The sequence below is a fragment of the Cebidichthys violaceus genome, unplaced genomic scaffold, assembly GCF_023349555.1.
Source record: "Cebidichthys violaceus isolate CVI_PGR_0920_01 unplaced genomic scaffold, fCebVio1.0.p SCAF_28, whole genome shotgun sequence".
NCBI classification, from domain to species: Eukaryota; Metazoa; Chordata; class Actinopteri; order Perciformes; family Stichaeidae; genus Cebidichthys; species Cebidichthys violaceus.
In genome coordinates this window covers 3,459,072-3,473,498 of record NW_027176461.1, presented here as the reverse complement: position 1 = coordinate 3,473,498, position 14,427 = coordinate 3,459,072, and the positions used below count along the sequence as shown (strand labels likewise).

Here is a 14,427-nt window from a genome sequence, read left to right as displayed (position 1 = left end):
ATGCTGGATCGACATGAATGGATTCCTGAAATCCCACTGCTGTCGTGCAGTAGTTCATTAAGGGCTTTTCACTTAGCCTGGGCTATTCTAAACCTTGAAAGCTGTCTTCCAAGGAGGTCACTACTGCTTCTAAACGTCCCTGCATGGATCACCATCATAACTTGTGATCTACACCAACGATTGTATGCATGCAGTGCTTACAGGTTTTGCCATTCTCAGATATGCGTTGTCCCTCTCCAGCGGAGTAGACCGGAACCACAGTTGCTGTGTAGACAGTGTCAGACTGCAGGTTCTTCAGCACAGTATTGAAGGTGCTGCCTGATACCTGGACCTGGGCAGAAGTAAAACAAGACATACATCAGGATGTACTCTGGCCGCTACAGGTGGGAGAGAAGCCCATTCACTCAACGTGGTCTAATGCTCTAGAACTTTTTTCCAACTTACCATCTCTTCCTCTCCTCCAGCTGCAGGGACATAGAAGACCCTATACTGACGCACGTTGCCTTCAGCAGCCTCCCACAGGACATTCAGGGTGCTGGTAGTGGGGTCAGTGACCCGCAGATTCCTAACACCGCCCAAAGGCTCTGGGGTGAGATAAAAGTATGATACAGTTGAACTGTCAAACCCAATCAGTGCCTGTAAGGTCTAACGCTCTAAGAGAATGTCCATGAGGGCACTTTTACAACTGTATACATTTATCATGCGCTGTCACTGTTATCACTTCTATCATTTGGGAGCACCCAAAGAGGAGCACAACTCACTGGTCTTTCCAGGGCCGTTCAGCTCCTTGCTGATTCCTTTGGCATAGACCGCCACCATGGAGATGGAGTATTCAGTGTCAGGGATCAGCTTTGGAAGCAGGACAGTGGTTTTCTTCCCTCCAACCTGGGTCTAGTTGGGAAAGAATACATTTCAACTAATCTTGGTTTATATCTTTTAAATATATATAGTAAATATATTGTTATCACTGATGGTGTCAATGTTTGTGAACCCGAGGTGTTCATACTGGATGCAGTTGTGATGAATTTAACAACTCAAACAACAGTTTACTAGCTATAAAAGCAATAAAAGCCAAAAAGGCTATTAATTCTCTTCGAAAGCATTTTCTACAATATGCATCAGTCTTGCTATAACTTTCAAACTACTTTTAGCAATTCTAGTATCCACTGAGGGAAAATATATTTGATCTGTTCATCAGATGGGATCAAGAGTTTAACAGCTCTCCATGGGTCCCTCAAAGTGATGTCAATAACCTGATGGAAAGAATTTTATTTGAAAACTAAAAGACTGTCAACATTTCTAAAGAGGGATGTTTTGAGTTTGTCCATGATGAATACAAAGCACACTGGCCAAGGTAAATCTGTACACTGATGGCTGAAACAGTCGGATGTCTTGTCATAACAGTCATGACTGGTGATGAATTTACTACAATACTTCTGGCTTTGTGTTTGCGTGTGGATTTGAGTATGATAGTGTAACCGCCTGTGCTTTTAAGTCTGCTTTAATCCTCTGTGAGTTTCTGTCTTTTAACTGAATTTTCTATCAGGGAATGAAAAAGAAAACAAACCGAGGAAGTTCTTGTACACAAGTGCAAAATGTGTGTCAGACATTTTGGAAAACAGACTTGTTGTCCCAGATGAAACAATCTTCCAGTTTTCCATCAACCTTTCAGTGTGATCTCAAGCACAACTTAATTTCATCAAGCATTGAAGAGGAAAACATTCCACCTTGTGTTAAAAGGGAAAGTTTTGGTCAGCTGTAACACCAGCTGAGCCGAAGCTGTATTTTGCACAAAACGTCTGACTTCTGAAAATATGCGTAAACCTTTAGTTGCCCTCTCCAGTATGACAAACGTTGGCTGTCATCTGGACCTTATTAAAAGAGAGGAAAGTACAGTGGACCAATTGCAAGATTTGTGAGCGAAGCAACTTTGTGCAGCACTTAAAATACAGTCTACTCTAAAATATTTGACACCTGTGGCACAGTACTCTCTCATTACTCAAACATACACTGACCTGACGAGACAAGAACATTCCATTATCCTGTACACACACACACACACACACACACACACACACACACACACACACACACACACACACACACACACACACACACACACACACTTAACCATTTGCAGATAGTCAAATAGCACACACTGGATGTGAACCATCAAAATCTAAAATATTTTCTCCCCATAGAGCTGTAAAATTATCAGCCCTCAAAATGCGACATGAGAACTTTCAGTCACTTCAAAATTTGTTTCTCTCTTAAGTAACTTCTCACAACCCATAAATGCTAAATAGTGAGGATGAAATACTTTCAACAAAGTTGTTTGGACATTCTAGCGTTGATTTATTAGTCTGTAGTCGTGTGTAAGCGCGTGTGCATAAGCACCATTTAGCGTGCTTGTGGAAGCGATGAGAAATGTCTGACAGCAAATTAAAACCAAATATTCAACCGTCATCCAAAAAGACTTTTGCACATTCAGCAAAGCAGCCAAAATATGCTGGTCCAGTGGGAGACAGTCTGTGGAGTCCGGAAATATTGAGGAAAAACTAGGAAGGGTTTCGTCCACATTAATGCCGTCATATCCAAACAACCGATTAAGAGATTTTGGCTGAAGATAAACTGAAATAATGTAATACTAGTGGCAGCACCTATATTTCCTAGAGGCAAATGAGCCCTGGAAGAAGAAACAGATCCAGAGATTGAGTTAAAGCTCAAGGGGCCATGAACGGCAGTTTGCCTGGCTAAGTAATGCTCGACTGAAATCCAGTGAAGAGGGCAAGAAGATTAAGGAGTAAGTATACTATTTTAATGACCAATACTGCTGCTACTGCTGTTTTTCCTTTCAGACTATTCCGATGAAGTTATAACTTGTGTTTTTTCTTTGCCATTAAACTACCAGAGCATCTCTCTTGTTGAGAAACTGCAATAAAAGCACCTTATGTACATTTTTGAAAACACGATAGCGACACAAAGCAGTGTGTCGGTCTGTCGGGTGACTTACTGTCTGGCTCTTGCCTCCAGCTGTGGGGACGTAAGTGATCCTGTAGTTCTGGACTCGGCCTGGAGCCGGATTCCACCTGGCGTTCAAAGTGGTGGTGGTTTCGTTGAACACAACCAAGTTGGTGGGAGGTCCATTAGGCACTGGAAAACGCACACACATTTCACAATTACAACCGTGACAATATGTCTATCTGCCATGTGGTACGAGCATTTGTTTCCATGGAATACCTTGAATATATCTTTTAAAGACACAGTCCTTGATATTTTGGTCAGCTCATGTTAAAAGGTCAACTTTATCTCGAATGTCTTCAAAAACAAATTAATTTACTTCACCTTCTTTACTTCATGGTGAAACAAAGCAGATTTACCAGAGTTTTGTATCAAGGATTGCAGCTTTAAAGAAGAAAAGACAATCCTCCTCTGGGATGGTGTCTTTTCTGAGGCAGGGATGGATTCTTGTGAACAGCAATGGATTGATGGAAAGATGATAATGGATGGACTGATAAATGCATGGATGAATGCGATGGATAGATGGATGGATGAATAGATGATGGATGATGGAATGCGCTTCAAAAACAAGGATTCAAATCCCTGTTTTGCAGGGCATGCATATTTGAAATCCCTCTTCAGCCATTTCTTTTGTCATTTGACTGAGTAAGAACAGATTCAGGAACAGCCATGGGATGAATGGTATGGACATTGAGACAAACACAGACAAGGACAGACAAACATAATAAAACTGGCCGTGTCAGGTGCATCACAGCACCACTGGAGCGATGGATGGGTTAAGGGCCTTGCTTGATGATGTAATGATGGTTGTTCAATGAACAAAAATGCTGATGACTGGTTTAAATAATAAAACATGCTTTCACAACTTGAAAGAAAAAGCATCCTCTTGCTTTACCACAAATATACTTACGTCTTCTACCATCACTTGTGGACCCTAGAGGCACTAGAGGCAGAAATAGAAAGGTATAATGGGCATACCCTTCGCTCAACATTTCACTCAGCATATTTCCAATGGGTAAAAATCGAAAGTTCAATAACTGGTCTAGCCTTAAATCAAAGATCTGACAGAGATTCTGTCAAGCAACTGAAGCAAAACAGTGTTATCTTAGGTGATTGTTCAGTCGTCATCGCAGAGCTGCAGGAGTGTGAATCTTACATGTCCTCTCAGTGCCCAGCAGATCCTCGCTCTCTGATTCATCCGGATAGATTGCGGTGACAGACACATCATAGGGCGTGTCTGGCTCCAAGTTCTCCAGAACGTGGGTTAGCTCATCATTGTTTAGAATGGCCTGATGAGAAGATAAAAAAAACACAATCACAGGGTGAAGGAAGGCGCTTTCCTGAAATTTGAGCCAAAACAAACAAACACAGATGAGCAACACAAGATCCATGTTAGAGGGCACATAATTGGATTGGTGCACATTTCTGTTTTCAAGATGTTCTACATGCCTCCATTGGAGTTCTCTTTCAAAATGTCACCAAAGCACCTTCTCTGAGCTTCCTCAAGAAATACCTGCATGAATTATTAGATCAGAAATGTGAACATCATTGACAGCTTTTTTTCTCTTACATATTGGAAGTTGGAATCTCCCCTCTTTGTCCAGCCAATGCGGTACAGGGCCACGTCAGGGGCTCCGTGCTCCCAGGTGGCTCTGAAGCTGGTCTGTGTAACTTCTGAGAGTTGCAGGTTCTTTGGTGCAGGAACCACATCTGCAGAAAAGAGGAAGAGGTGCTAAGTGTGATCTCTATATCAGTGAAAGGCAGGCAAACGGGACAGTGCCATTATCCACAATGTCATAATAATGATGATTTAATTCTTACCAGTGATTGCATCTCCCAACATTGGCTGACCAGGTCCCTCATCATAGATCGGAGTGACAGCCAGGCCATACTCAGTCTGTGAGATCAGGTTGTCCAATTGTTTGGTGGTCAAACTTCCATCCACTTCCAGCTGTAGAACAATCAAACACGCTTGTTAAATACTATTACAGAAAATCAATAATGCAAATACAGACATATCGATGTTTGAAAGCTCGTAGAACTTCAGATGTTTTTCTCTTCAGCCACATTTTGCCAAGTCAAAATTGTTATTTCGTTCACAGCATGAGTTTCCCGGAACACCGGCGACAGCTGGAACGCACTCCTTATAAGTAATAATAGACTAGTAGGAAACTTGAAGAAATTAAACAGGAACAAACAAAAGACACAAAACAAACAAAGATCACAAAATAACTGCAAATAAAACCACTTGGAATATTAATAGGAAACACCACGCTGATTTTACTGCTCTTGATCCCATCACAATTATTTGCTGAATTTCAAGAAATTGTACTTGAGATATTTATTCTAAACATCCATTAATTTGAACAGTTGCTGTTTTTTTGTTGAGTTTAAAGTCCAAACAGACACAGTATTTGTCTCTGTGAACCATTAAACTATTGCAAAATGATTCACCTGGAGGGAATATGTCCTGCGGTCTGTGTTGTGAGTGTCATTCTGTCATTTGTTGGGCTCTATCACATAATCCATCAGGACAAACATGACATTGTGCTACTTTCTGTGAAGTAGGCTCTTCCTCCCCACGCACTGCATCGCATCTTCCTCCCATGAGTCCCTTTCACATGAGTGTTTCCATCAGAAGAGGTTTGAGGATCACCTCCATCTGATTTATGGCTAAGGAAGTAGCAAAAATGCCGACCACAGTTTTCTGCTGCAGCCCAAGAACTCCTAAAAGGGGATATGCAACCATAAAGTAGCTGTCCAATCCACCCTTTAACCCCCACACAACAATTTTCTGATAGTTTTATAATGTTTTCATTGGACTCCAAAACATTCCCTCAGGTCCATCCAACCAGCTGCAGTCTGCGTTATGTGGTCTCAGCCAATATATGGAGGATTCAGTGAATATATATAAATAAATAAATATCAATATACAAACCTAATGGCTCAAACAGACAACAGGCAGCGGAAGTCCTTGTGGAAAACAAGGTTTTAGTGGGAAGAGAGGAGCTAAAAAGGATTAGAACCAAACTCACTTCTTTTGCATCTCCCTCTTCAGGCTTGTAGGTGATGAGGTACTTGCGAACAAGACCAGGAGCAGCATCCCAAATAAGCCACATGGTGCTGTGGGTGACGTCACGAACGGTCAGTTTGCCCGCAGGTGGCAGGGGCACTGAACAGGGGCCAGAAGGTCAGTGTTAGTTTTACCATTCATAAAGACAAGGCAGAGGCCAAAGGGGCTCTGCTTCATGAAATACTGTAATGGTCTACATTAATGAGGTCAAGTCATGGTTGAGTGACTACATACGTGTGACTCCCTGCTTGGTCAGTGGTTCACTGGGTGACTCTCCATGCAGGGCGAAGAGAGAGAGGGAGTAGGCCGTGTTGGGGAGTAACTTCACCAGCTGGACATCAGTTGTATCCCCTCGCACTCTGATCTGCAACGTGACCAGACCAAGCCAACAACATAAGGTCAGAGAGGAAGTGACATAGACTGAGACATTTGGATGAGAACAGTGGGAGAATTTCATCTGCCGTTTCCGGGTTTTGGCCCACCGAGGTTCGACACCTCATGAGAAAATGATGATGTTCACTTTGGCAGAGCTCATGGTTCACCCACCCCTTTGAGACTAACAATGTTGGAGGTGGAGGAGCGGCCACTGGTGGCTTTGTAAAGTGCTATTTCAGTGTGTGATATCTAGATTTTGTCAAGAACTGCTTACAATGTTTGGTCACCCCTCGTGTTTAGCATTGTATGTTATTGTGTGTTTTCTTGCATATGAATGCATGTGCGATTGTGTCCACCCGTGAACATTTTTTCCATGTCGTAATCTGTCATATCCCCAGCTGATTGGCCGTATGCCCTTTCGTTCGGTCACACTGTGTTCTCAAGTGTTCTCAAGTGTTCTCTTACCTCCTGCTCCAGGGTGGGCTCCGTGGCATTGATGGCGCTGTAGAGCAGCATGTAGTCAGTGGCACCGACTGCCTGCTCCCATCTCACCCGCATGGTGGTAGTCTGCTCATCATAAATGTCCATGTTTCTCACTGCACTCAGGGGCACTAGATAACCAGGCAATGACGTTAAAGGCAACAATTATTGGCACAGTGAAACTGAGGTTATAACAATTGCTACTGCCATCAGTAAAACTGAAATTAACAACATCTTAAAACTAGTCAAAATTTAACTTGAACCCTTTTTTTTGCTTTTTAATTTGCATCTAATCAAGAGTTACAATTGCTATCTTTTAGTAGCCAAGTATGGTTTAATGAACAACAACAACAACAACAACAACAATATATATATATATATATATACTATGCTTTGAACGTGTATTAATGGGAATCACACAGAGAGCCAGAGAGATTCCCGGATGGAGACAATAGAAGTAAAGGCTGGGGGTTCATGAGTGCTCAACAGCCTGCTGGAATTTAAACAGTTGTCCTTTGACAACCCCACTTTTCTGAGTTTCCTTAAGCGGGAGACTACGACTAAATGATCAAAGACCAGTCAGACAATTTTTGTAAGTTCAGTTTAAGTGGTTTACATTCCCACAGAAAGCTTTCACCATATATGGATTTTTATAAGTGGGTCTCTTAAATCAAATGATGTGGGCCTTGTTGTAAGCCAAAAAGCCAGAAAGAGAAGACATACGTGTGGTCTCAGTTCCTTTGAGAGGCTCGCTGCTGTCCTCTCCCACCACTGCGTAGACGTTGATCATGTACTGCGTCAGAGGGTTGAGGCTCTGAAGAACCACCGTGGTCTCAGTGCCATCCACAAACACCTAATACAGATGGAATGGTTAGAAGATAGCAGCTAAAGGAGTAGAGATCTGATTTTTTACTGCATTGACTTAAGTATTTCTTAAAGCTGTGCAATGAAAAACAGAAATCCATCTGACGAGTTATTACTGCACTTAAACTCAGCATGGGCTTCAATTTTGGATCCCTAAACAACAATAAAACCTCATCACTATGTTCACTTTTTAGCATAACCATGGGAGCTGGACAAAAATCTCCTACATGTAATTAGATTCAGACACCCAAAAGTGCATCTTTTCCACACATTGTGGAACCAAGACCCTGCTGGCCAGTGGAGCTATCACTCATGAAATCATTATTTGCTTTCTAATCCTCTCAGCTGCGAGCTGTGTGTTTTGTGTCCTCGCCCTGTGTCGTGATGTAATTAGACACCCAAACAGTGAGAGGCCAACACAAACAGGAGGCTGGAAATAGAAGTTTGAGTGGAGTTTCCCATTCGTCTAAAAAAACGGTGGGTCAGGACACATTAAAGCCCACAGCCCCAGAAAACCCCAGATGTACTACACATTTTTTGTTAGAATTAGTCAAAGCGTCTTTTTTAGTGTTGCTGTTTATTGTTTCACTGTATGAAGCAGGTATACCTGTTGTGGACGTCCAGACAAAGTCATGTACTCCACACGGTACTTCTCCACAGGGCCTTCGGGGGCGACCCAGGTGGCTCTGAAGGAGTGGTGAGTCGCCTCTGATGTCACCAGGTCAGTTGGAGCATCGGGTGCGCCTCCTATTCAGGCGTAAGCACAACGAGACAGAAACTGCTAAATGGGCCATCCCAGTGAACATAATGACATTAAGGAGCGGGGGACAAACTAAATGTGGCAACAGATAAAAGTGTTCATTTTTAGAAACAAGTCCTAACAGAACCTTATGAACACCATAGTACTTACTGAGACTATAAAGCCACATCCTCTCCAAGGAGTTCCCCTACAGTATCAAATAGCAGCTCTTTAATTTGATTAAGGAGCAGACATTTTCCTATTCTAGGGAGGCAGAGAGAATATCAGGGGAAGAAGACAATAATAGATCTGCAATCATATCCAAGAGCTTGGCTGGATCTTTGGCTCTAATAATGATAATAATAATAATAATAATACATCAGATTAATGTCGTGCTTTTCAAAGTTCTCAAAGATCCTCAAAGTGCTGCTTCCCATGGTGGGCCAGACATGTAACTGTCGATCTGTAATGCTATACACTGTATATATATATTTATAAATGTCTGGGAATGGAGCAGTTGGCTTATATGTGGTTGTTATTATTTTTTGCAAAGTAGAAGGTGTCTATCCGGTTACTGTTCCTCAGTGATTTCTTTACTTTGATCCGTCCATTGGGTGCATACTTTGCTGTAAACTCATACATACCTGGTCCCTTGACACTGTTGCAAAGGTTGTCAGTAAGGCTGTCAACGATTTCCAGCAGGAAGGAGAAGTCAGCCACATTGTACATGTGAATACTATCCGGATCACTGGCGATAGACCTCAACTCATTCTCATCAGCATTCTTCACACCTAAAGAGCAATAATGAGGACAGTAGTTATAAGCGCTGTGATAAGTACGAAAGCTTTGGGCTACTTCATACAACGGGTTTTTGCACACAAACAGAACTGATTCGTTTTCACTTACCGATGGCGTAAAGCTCGATACCCTGTTCACGCAAGTTCTGAGCGTTGACGTTGACATCGTCCTGGGATTTGCCATCAGTGATCAACACGCCGATCTTTCTGGCTTTGGGTCGCGTCCCAACGTTGTCTTTGAAATTGTTCTGGAGGAGGTAGTTCAAAGCCATACCTGCAACGACGACATCAATGTTCATCTTTCATCCTGATAGTCACACAATACAAAATTCACTACTGTGCTTTTAGAAGTGGAAGTGACACCGGTCCCACTGGCAACATTAAATATGTAGATAAAAGTACCAGTCATGGTGTTTCCTCCTTTGTAGGGCAGGTTAGCCACAGCTTCCAGGAGAGAGTCCCGGGTTCGATGAGCATCCAAGTGCCACTCAGTCTTTGGGTCTCCACTGTACTGAGCAAGACCTAAAGACACCATCAAAAAAAGTGTTATACCAAAGCAAAGAGACTTTTTGTTTTATTACTAATAACCAGTTGACTATAACTGTGCTTATTCTGGTTAGACCTACCAATTTGGATCCTTTCAGGGCCAATGTCAAAGACTCCCACCATACGGGCGATGAAGGCACGAATGGTCTTGAAGTTGAAACGTCCAATACTCCAGGAGCCATCCACCAGCAGCACAATGTCGGCTTGTGCGGCGGTTTTACAAGTCACATCTGAGAGGGCAAAATTTCAGGGCCTTAATTTGACAAAGATGAAGGTTTGATATGACATATATAAAACAGAAGTTCATGTCCAACTATCATGTACACACAATAGTGTGTGGTGAATTGTAATGAAAGAGATAATTAAAATATGTGTGAGAGGTAAAGGAAACAAGAAGAGAAGAGATCATTTTTGGCATTGAACAGAACTTATTAACATCAAAACATTCCCCAGGGTGCAGACAAACAATATATTTACAAGCAAGTAGTAAAACATTTCCTCTTTTCTGAGGATTTTTATCAGACAACTTTTATTTTCCAGGTGTTGTAATTATTATCTTCTTGTCTTGTGGCATGTCGAGGCAGTATTTTTCTCAGGTTGTTCTTTTTGGATCCATGAGTTAGTCCCAGGGGCAAATCAGGAGAGTACACCCGGCCTGTGACATATCAAAGGCCTCCGTTGGAGAGGGAATTACTGTGCCCTCCAGAGCAGCAAGGTGAGATTCAGATTTTCCAAACACCTGTGTGATGACAAGGAAGGCATCCGATCCACTGTACCTAAAAGAGGGCTGCAGATGTGCTTTGGAGATATGTGCAGTATGTCGCACTAACTGCCACTGTCTGCAACTGAAAACAGGTTACATGTTTGATTTACAGATTGGTTTGCTCACACAGAAAAACCGCAAAACCAGGCCCCATGACAGAGAACCAGCTGTGAAGCTTATATTGACAGTCAGGGAGAGGATACTGCTAGAGCCAAAAAAAAGTTATTACGTAACGGTAGCAGTAAAATGTATTATTTATTGCAATTTAAATAGTTATAGTAAATTAAGACAAGGAATGAAAGAGAATGTTATTTAAGACTTTTGACACAACCAATAAACTCCAGAGGCTTGTTGGGACTGGCCTGTTGTCAATAGGTAGTATAGGGGAGAGTGGGATTTTCACACCTGTTCTAATGTATCCTTTGTAACTGTCACTGAATCCTAATCTGCCACCTTATTACGACCGGGGGGGCTGCTGCTGAGCGGTCAAGCTGACCTTTCTGGTTCCTTCCAGCAAACACAACATTTTTTCCTCCCTCTCACGCTGACTGCCCGCCGGGCTCTGACTCGCGAGGTAGTAAAAACATTTTATAACTGCAAACAGATTCTACGCGTATGGCTCGAAGCTACACTGGCCTGAACTTGGACTGGAAATAAAAAGCGGAAGCCCAAAGTGTCACAAAGAAGAAAGCGAGAAAAGGGCAGACAGATGGAATAGCCATTACAGCTGTTATTTTGCGAAACAATTAGCTTCGAGGAAAGGCATTTAGGGAAGCTCTTCAGCTTTTATGGGCCATGAGTTTGGAGCGTATTTTCCGAAGCAGAAATTTACTATGTGATACAGTCTCCAATGTTTGACTGTTGCTGCCCATAGCCATAACATACCGGAGACGCTGCCTTAAAGGCGACGACAGGAGTCGTAACAGAATGACTATAACCATGTTGCTTTACTTAGCTTTAACATGAAACATGGTTCCTCTAGCAGTCCTTTGATCATATATACCACATTTTTACTATATGTGGGTTGCACAGTAGAATATTAGATAACTTTACCTGTTGCCACATAAGGAGGAGGATCAGGTAAGTCGACGAGAGTGGTTTTCTCCTCTCCAGCCAATGGCATACTCTCTCCCCCTTCAAACATACCAAACACATTCACTGTGTATTTGGTACCAGCTCTGTAGGCCAAAAAAATAAAAGATTTTCAGATATTTTTTAACGGTCACGTGACAATGAGATCGAAGATGAGAATTCAGCCACACCTCAGCTCCTCTAGGACCACAGTGTTGTCATAGGGACCAACCAGAAGTTGTCCCAGGTCAATGTCTTCGCCTGAAGGGTGGAAAGTGACTTTGTAGCCCTTAACATCGCCAGGAGCATGGTCCCAGGTCACACGGAAACTGGTCTTGGCAGGCTCTGAAGTCTGAAGGTTCCTAGGTCCTTTATAAGGTGACACTAGGGAGAGAAGGAAAATGCATAGATTGACTAAACTGCGTGATGAAATATTAAAAACTAAATCTTTAAAGTACTTTGTAATGAGGAGGAAGAACAAATTCTGCACTATTGCCTTAGTCATTTAGTAAGAGATGATTGTGATTGATATTAGGACGTAGTTAAGCACATGTGGGTAAACTTGTCCTAAACTTGGCAACAGAAGGAGCAACATTTGTGGTTTAGAGAACGACAAACCAACGTACGTGTTGTTCCTTCTCCTTGCCTTGCTTTGCCTTCTCCAGATCGGTAGACTGGTAGAACAGTGATCTCGTAGGTGGTGAGGGGAGTAAGGCGTCTCAGCACCGTAAAGGTGGTGCCACCGGGAACCTTGGCCGCTAGCTGGCGCCCTCCTGACTTTGGTTTGTAGGTAACGCGGTAGTTGAGTACATTTCCAGGCGCTGGTTGCCATGTCACCTTCATGCTCTTCTCCGTCTCTTCAGAGACAACAATCGTTCTGCCAGCCGCCGAAACTGCAAGGAAGGAAAAAGAGGAACAAAGGTTAAAAGAGGAGAAATGATGAATGGATGGTATGACGGGAAAATGTATACTTTGGGCCTTGTTCAGGTGGGAATCTGTGCTAAATGTGTGCTTAACCACGTATTTTTCCAGTATACCTTTGGAAATACTAGCAGCATGGCTTTCCTGCTGGGAGCAAACTAAACAGTTACACGCTTGGCTACCTCACAGTCTTTCATCTGGATATCTGCTCAGTTTCCACATGCGTGTGGACACAAACCTACCCAAATATTTCTGATTTTTGGAGGTATACATTAAACAGGCCCGAAATTTACATGATTGATCATGTTTAGTTGGAAGGTTTGGGAGCCCAATGTCTTGTACACTTGAGCAAAGCCAGTGCTCGAAGTGGGCCAGAACTCATCAGTAGACAGTACCGCCACTTCTACATTTTGCTCTTTGGCGTACCGTGACTTTTTCTTGCGCACCAAAACTTCTCACAAGGTGCCAGTACTCCTTTCTGCCCTGTACACATCAGGTTCTCTGGGCGATTCGTAATCAAACGACACATTGCCAGCGGATTTATGCTGCAAAATTTAGAATGTGTCTTTTTATCCTGCTGCATAATATGTTGGAGCATCCTCACTGGGACACTGCTCCTAAAACCTGAATGAGTAGCTCACGCCCTTGCTGGCTGACTGGTGTTGATTCCAGGCTATAGCTTTCCTATAATATATTATAGAGCAATACTTTAGGCTACAAGCACAGGGAAGCACATTAAGTATTAACACCATGGCTGTATATTTAAACACCACCATAACCCTATAAAGTTTAAGTTGGATTTAGTATTATAGGCCTACTATGAAGATGCATAGTCCAAGTAAAGTAATATAACAGTAACATCACAATGATTATGATTGACAGAGTATAACGTAATAATAAATAAGTGACAATCATAACAAACTGAATAACAAATAAATAGGAATAAGTAGAAAGAGATTTCTGATGCTGGCCGATGCACACACCAACATGTGAATAAAGGGAGTACTGGCATTTTTTTGTTTTTCCACTTCAAGCGCTGAGCAAAGCCATGGTTCTCAGTTTTCCATTGTGCTCCACAGAGTGTTTCTTATTTTCAGAGCAGGAAGGGCAAGTGTGAATTGTCAGAAGCATCAAAATGAGCTGGGGAAAATATTCAGAATGCTCTACTTTTATGAACGGAAAAAAAGCAGCGCATTCAAGTTCGTCTCGATTGGCTCAGGCCAAAGAGACGTGTGATTTATGTAGCGCACGAGAAAAGAGAGCAAGAGATAGCGGCTGTAAAGCAAACGGAAAAATGAGCAAAGTGAACATTTCAGTTTACAAAGCTGCCTCATGGTTGTGTTCGGTGTGTATGTCACATTTATGGCTTGCCAGAATCAATAAACAGTAATGATGGTTGGAAATATTTTTCCTAGAGCACATTCCATTTTACTAACTGGCGGACCAATTCCCTCCCAACTGGTGCGATTTTCCGCTCAATGTGCTTTTCTCATCCAAGCACGAGTGTAGTCTAACAAGGGAGAGGCCAGGGACTATATGTCCTGCATCTCCCATGAAAACCGGCCACAGGTGTGCTGGACATTACGTCACCTCTGAACATACATATAACACACACGCACAGTCATAAAGATGTGCACTTGAAGACTCCATATTCTTGATGGCTCACGCGAACGCCAACAGCTTTGATCAGTTATCTTTTAACAGAATGAGTAGAACAGTAATTGGCACTGGCAGATAAAATTGAGCTTACAGCCAAACTACAGGCATATGAAACGTT

At 42.5% G+C, this 14,427-nt stretch overlaps 1 protein-coding gene across 1 annotated transcript in view; it reads right to left on the bottom strand.

Annotated features, from left to right (window-relative positions):
• The window catches only part of col12a1a (collagen, type XII, alpha 1a), a 55,120-nt gene that overhangs the window by 24,309 nt on the left and 16,384 nt on the right, over positions 1 to 14,427 (bottom strand). Inside the window, exons 15-34 of the mRNA XM_068721569.1 lie at positions 12,356 to 12,622; positions 11,921 to 12,113; positions 11,712 to 11,836; positions 9,976 to 10,125; positions 9,752 to 9,871; positions 9,459 to 9,623; positions 9,197 to 9,343; positions 8,421 to 8,560; positions 7,673 to 7,802; positions 6,935 to 7,080; positions 6,329 to 6,458; positions 6,057 to 6,193; positions 4,843 to 4,972; positions 4,592 to 4,731; positions 4,178 to 4,310; positions 3,932 to 3,964; positions 3,014 to 3,153; positions 762 to 891; positions 445 to 584; positions 202 to 331 (exon numbers count right to left, since the gene is read on the bottom strand). Coding sequence (XP_068577670.1) covers positions 202 to 331; positions 445 to 584; positions 762 to 891; positions 3,014 to 3,153; positions 3,932 to 3,964; positions 4,178 to 4,310; positions 4,592 to 4,731; positions 4,843 to 4,972; positions 6,057 to 6,193; positions 6,329 to 6,458; positions 6,935 to 7,080; positions 7,673 to 7,802; positions 8,421 to 8,560; positions 9,197 to 9,343; positions 9,459 to 9,623; positions 9,752 to 9,871; positions 9,976 to 10,125; positions 11,712 to 11,836; positions 11,921 to 12,113; positions 12,356 to 12,622 — 2,826 coding nt within the window. The remainder of the gene's footprint in view (positions 1 to 201; positions 332 to 444; positions 585 to 761; positions 892 to 3,013; positions 3,154 to 3,931; positions 3,965 to 4,177; positions 4,311 to 4,591; positions 4,732 to 4,842; positions 4,973 to 6,056; positions 6,194 to 6,328; positions 6,459 to 6,934; positions 7,081 to 7,672; positions 7,803 to 8,420; positions 8,561 to 9,196; positions 9,344 to 9,458; positions 9,624 to 9,751; positions 9,872 to 9,975; positions 10,126 to 11,711; positions 11,837 to 11,920; positions 12,114 to 12,355; positions 12,623 to 14,427) is intronic.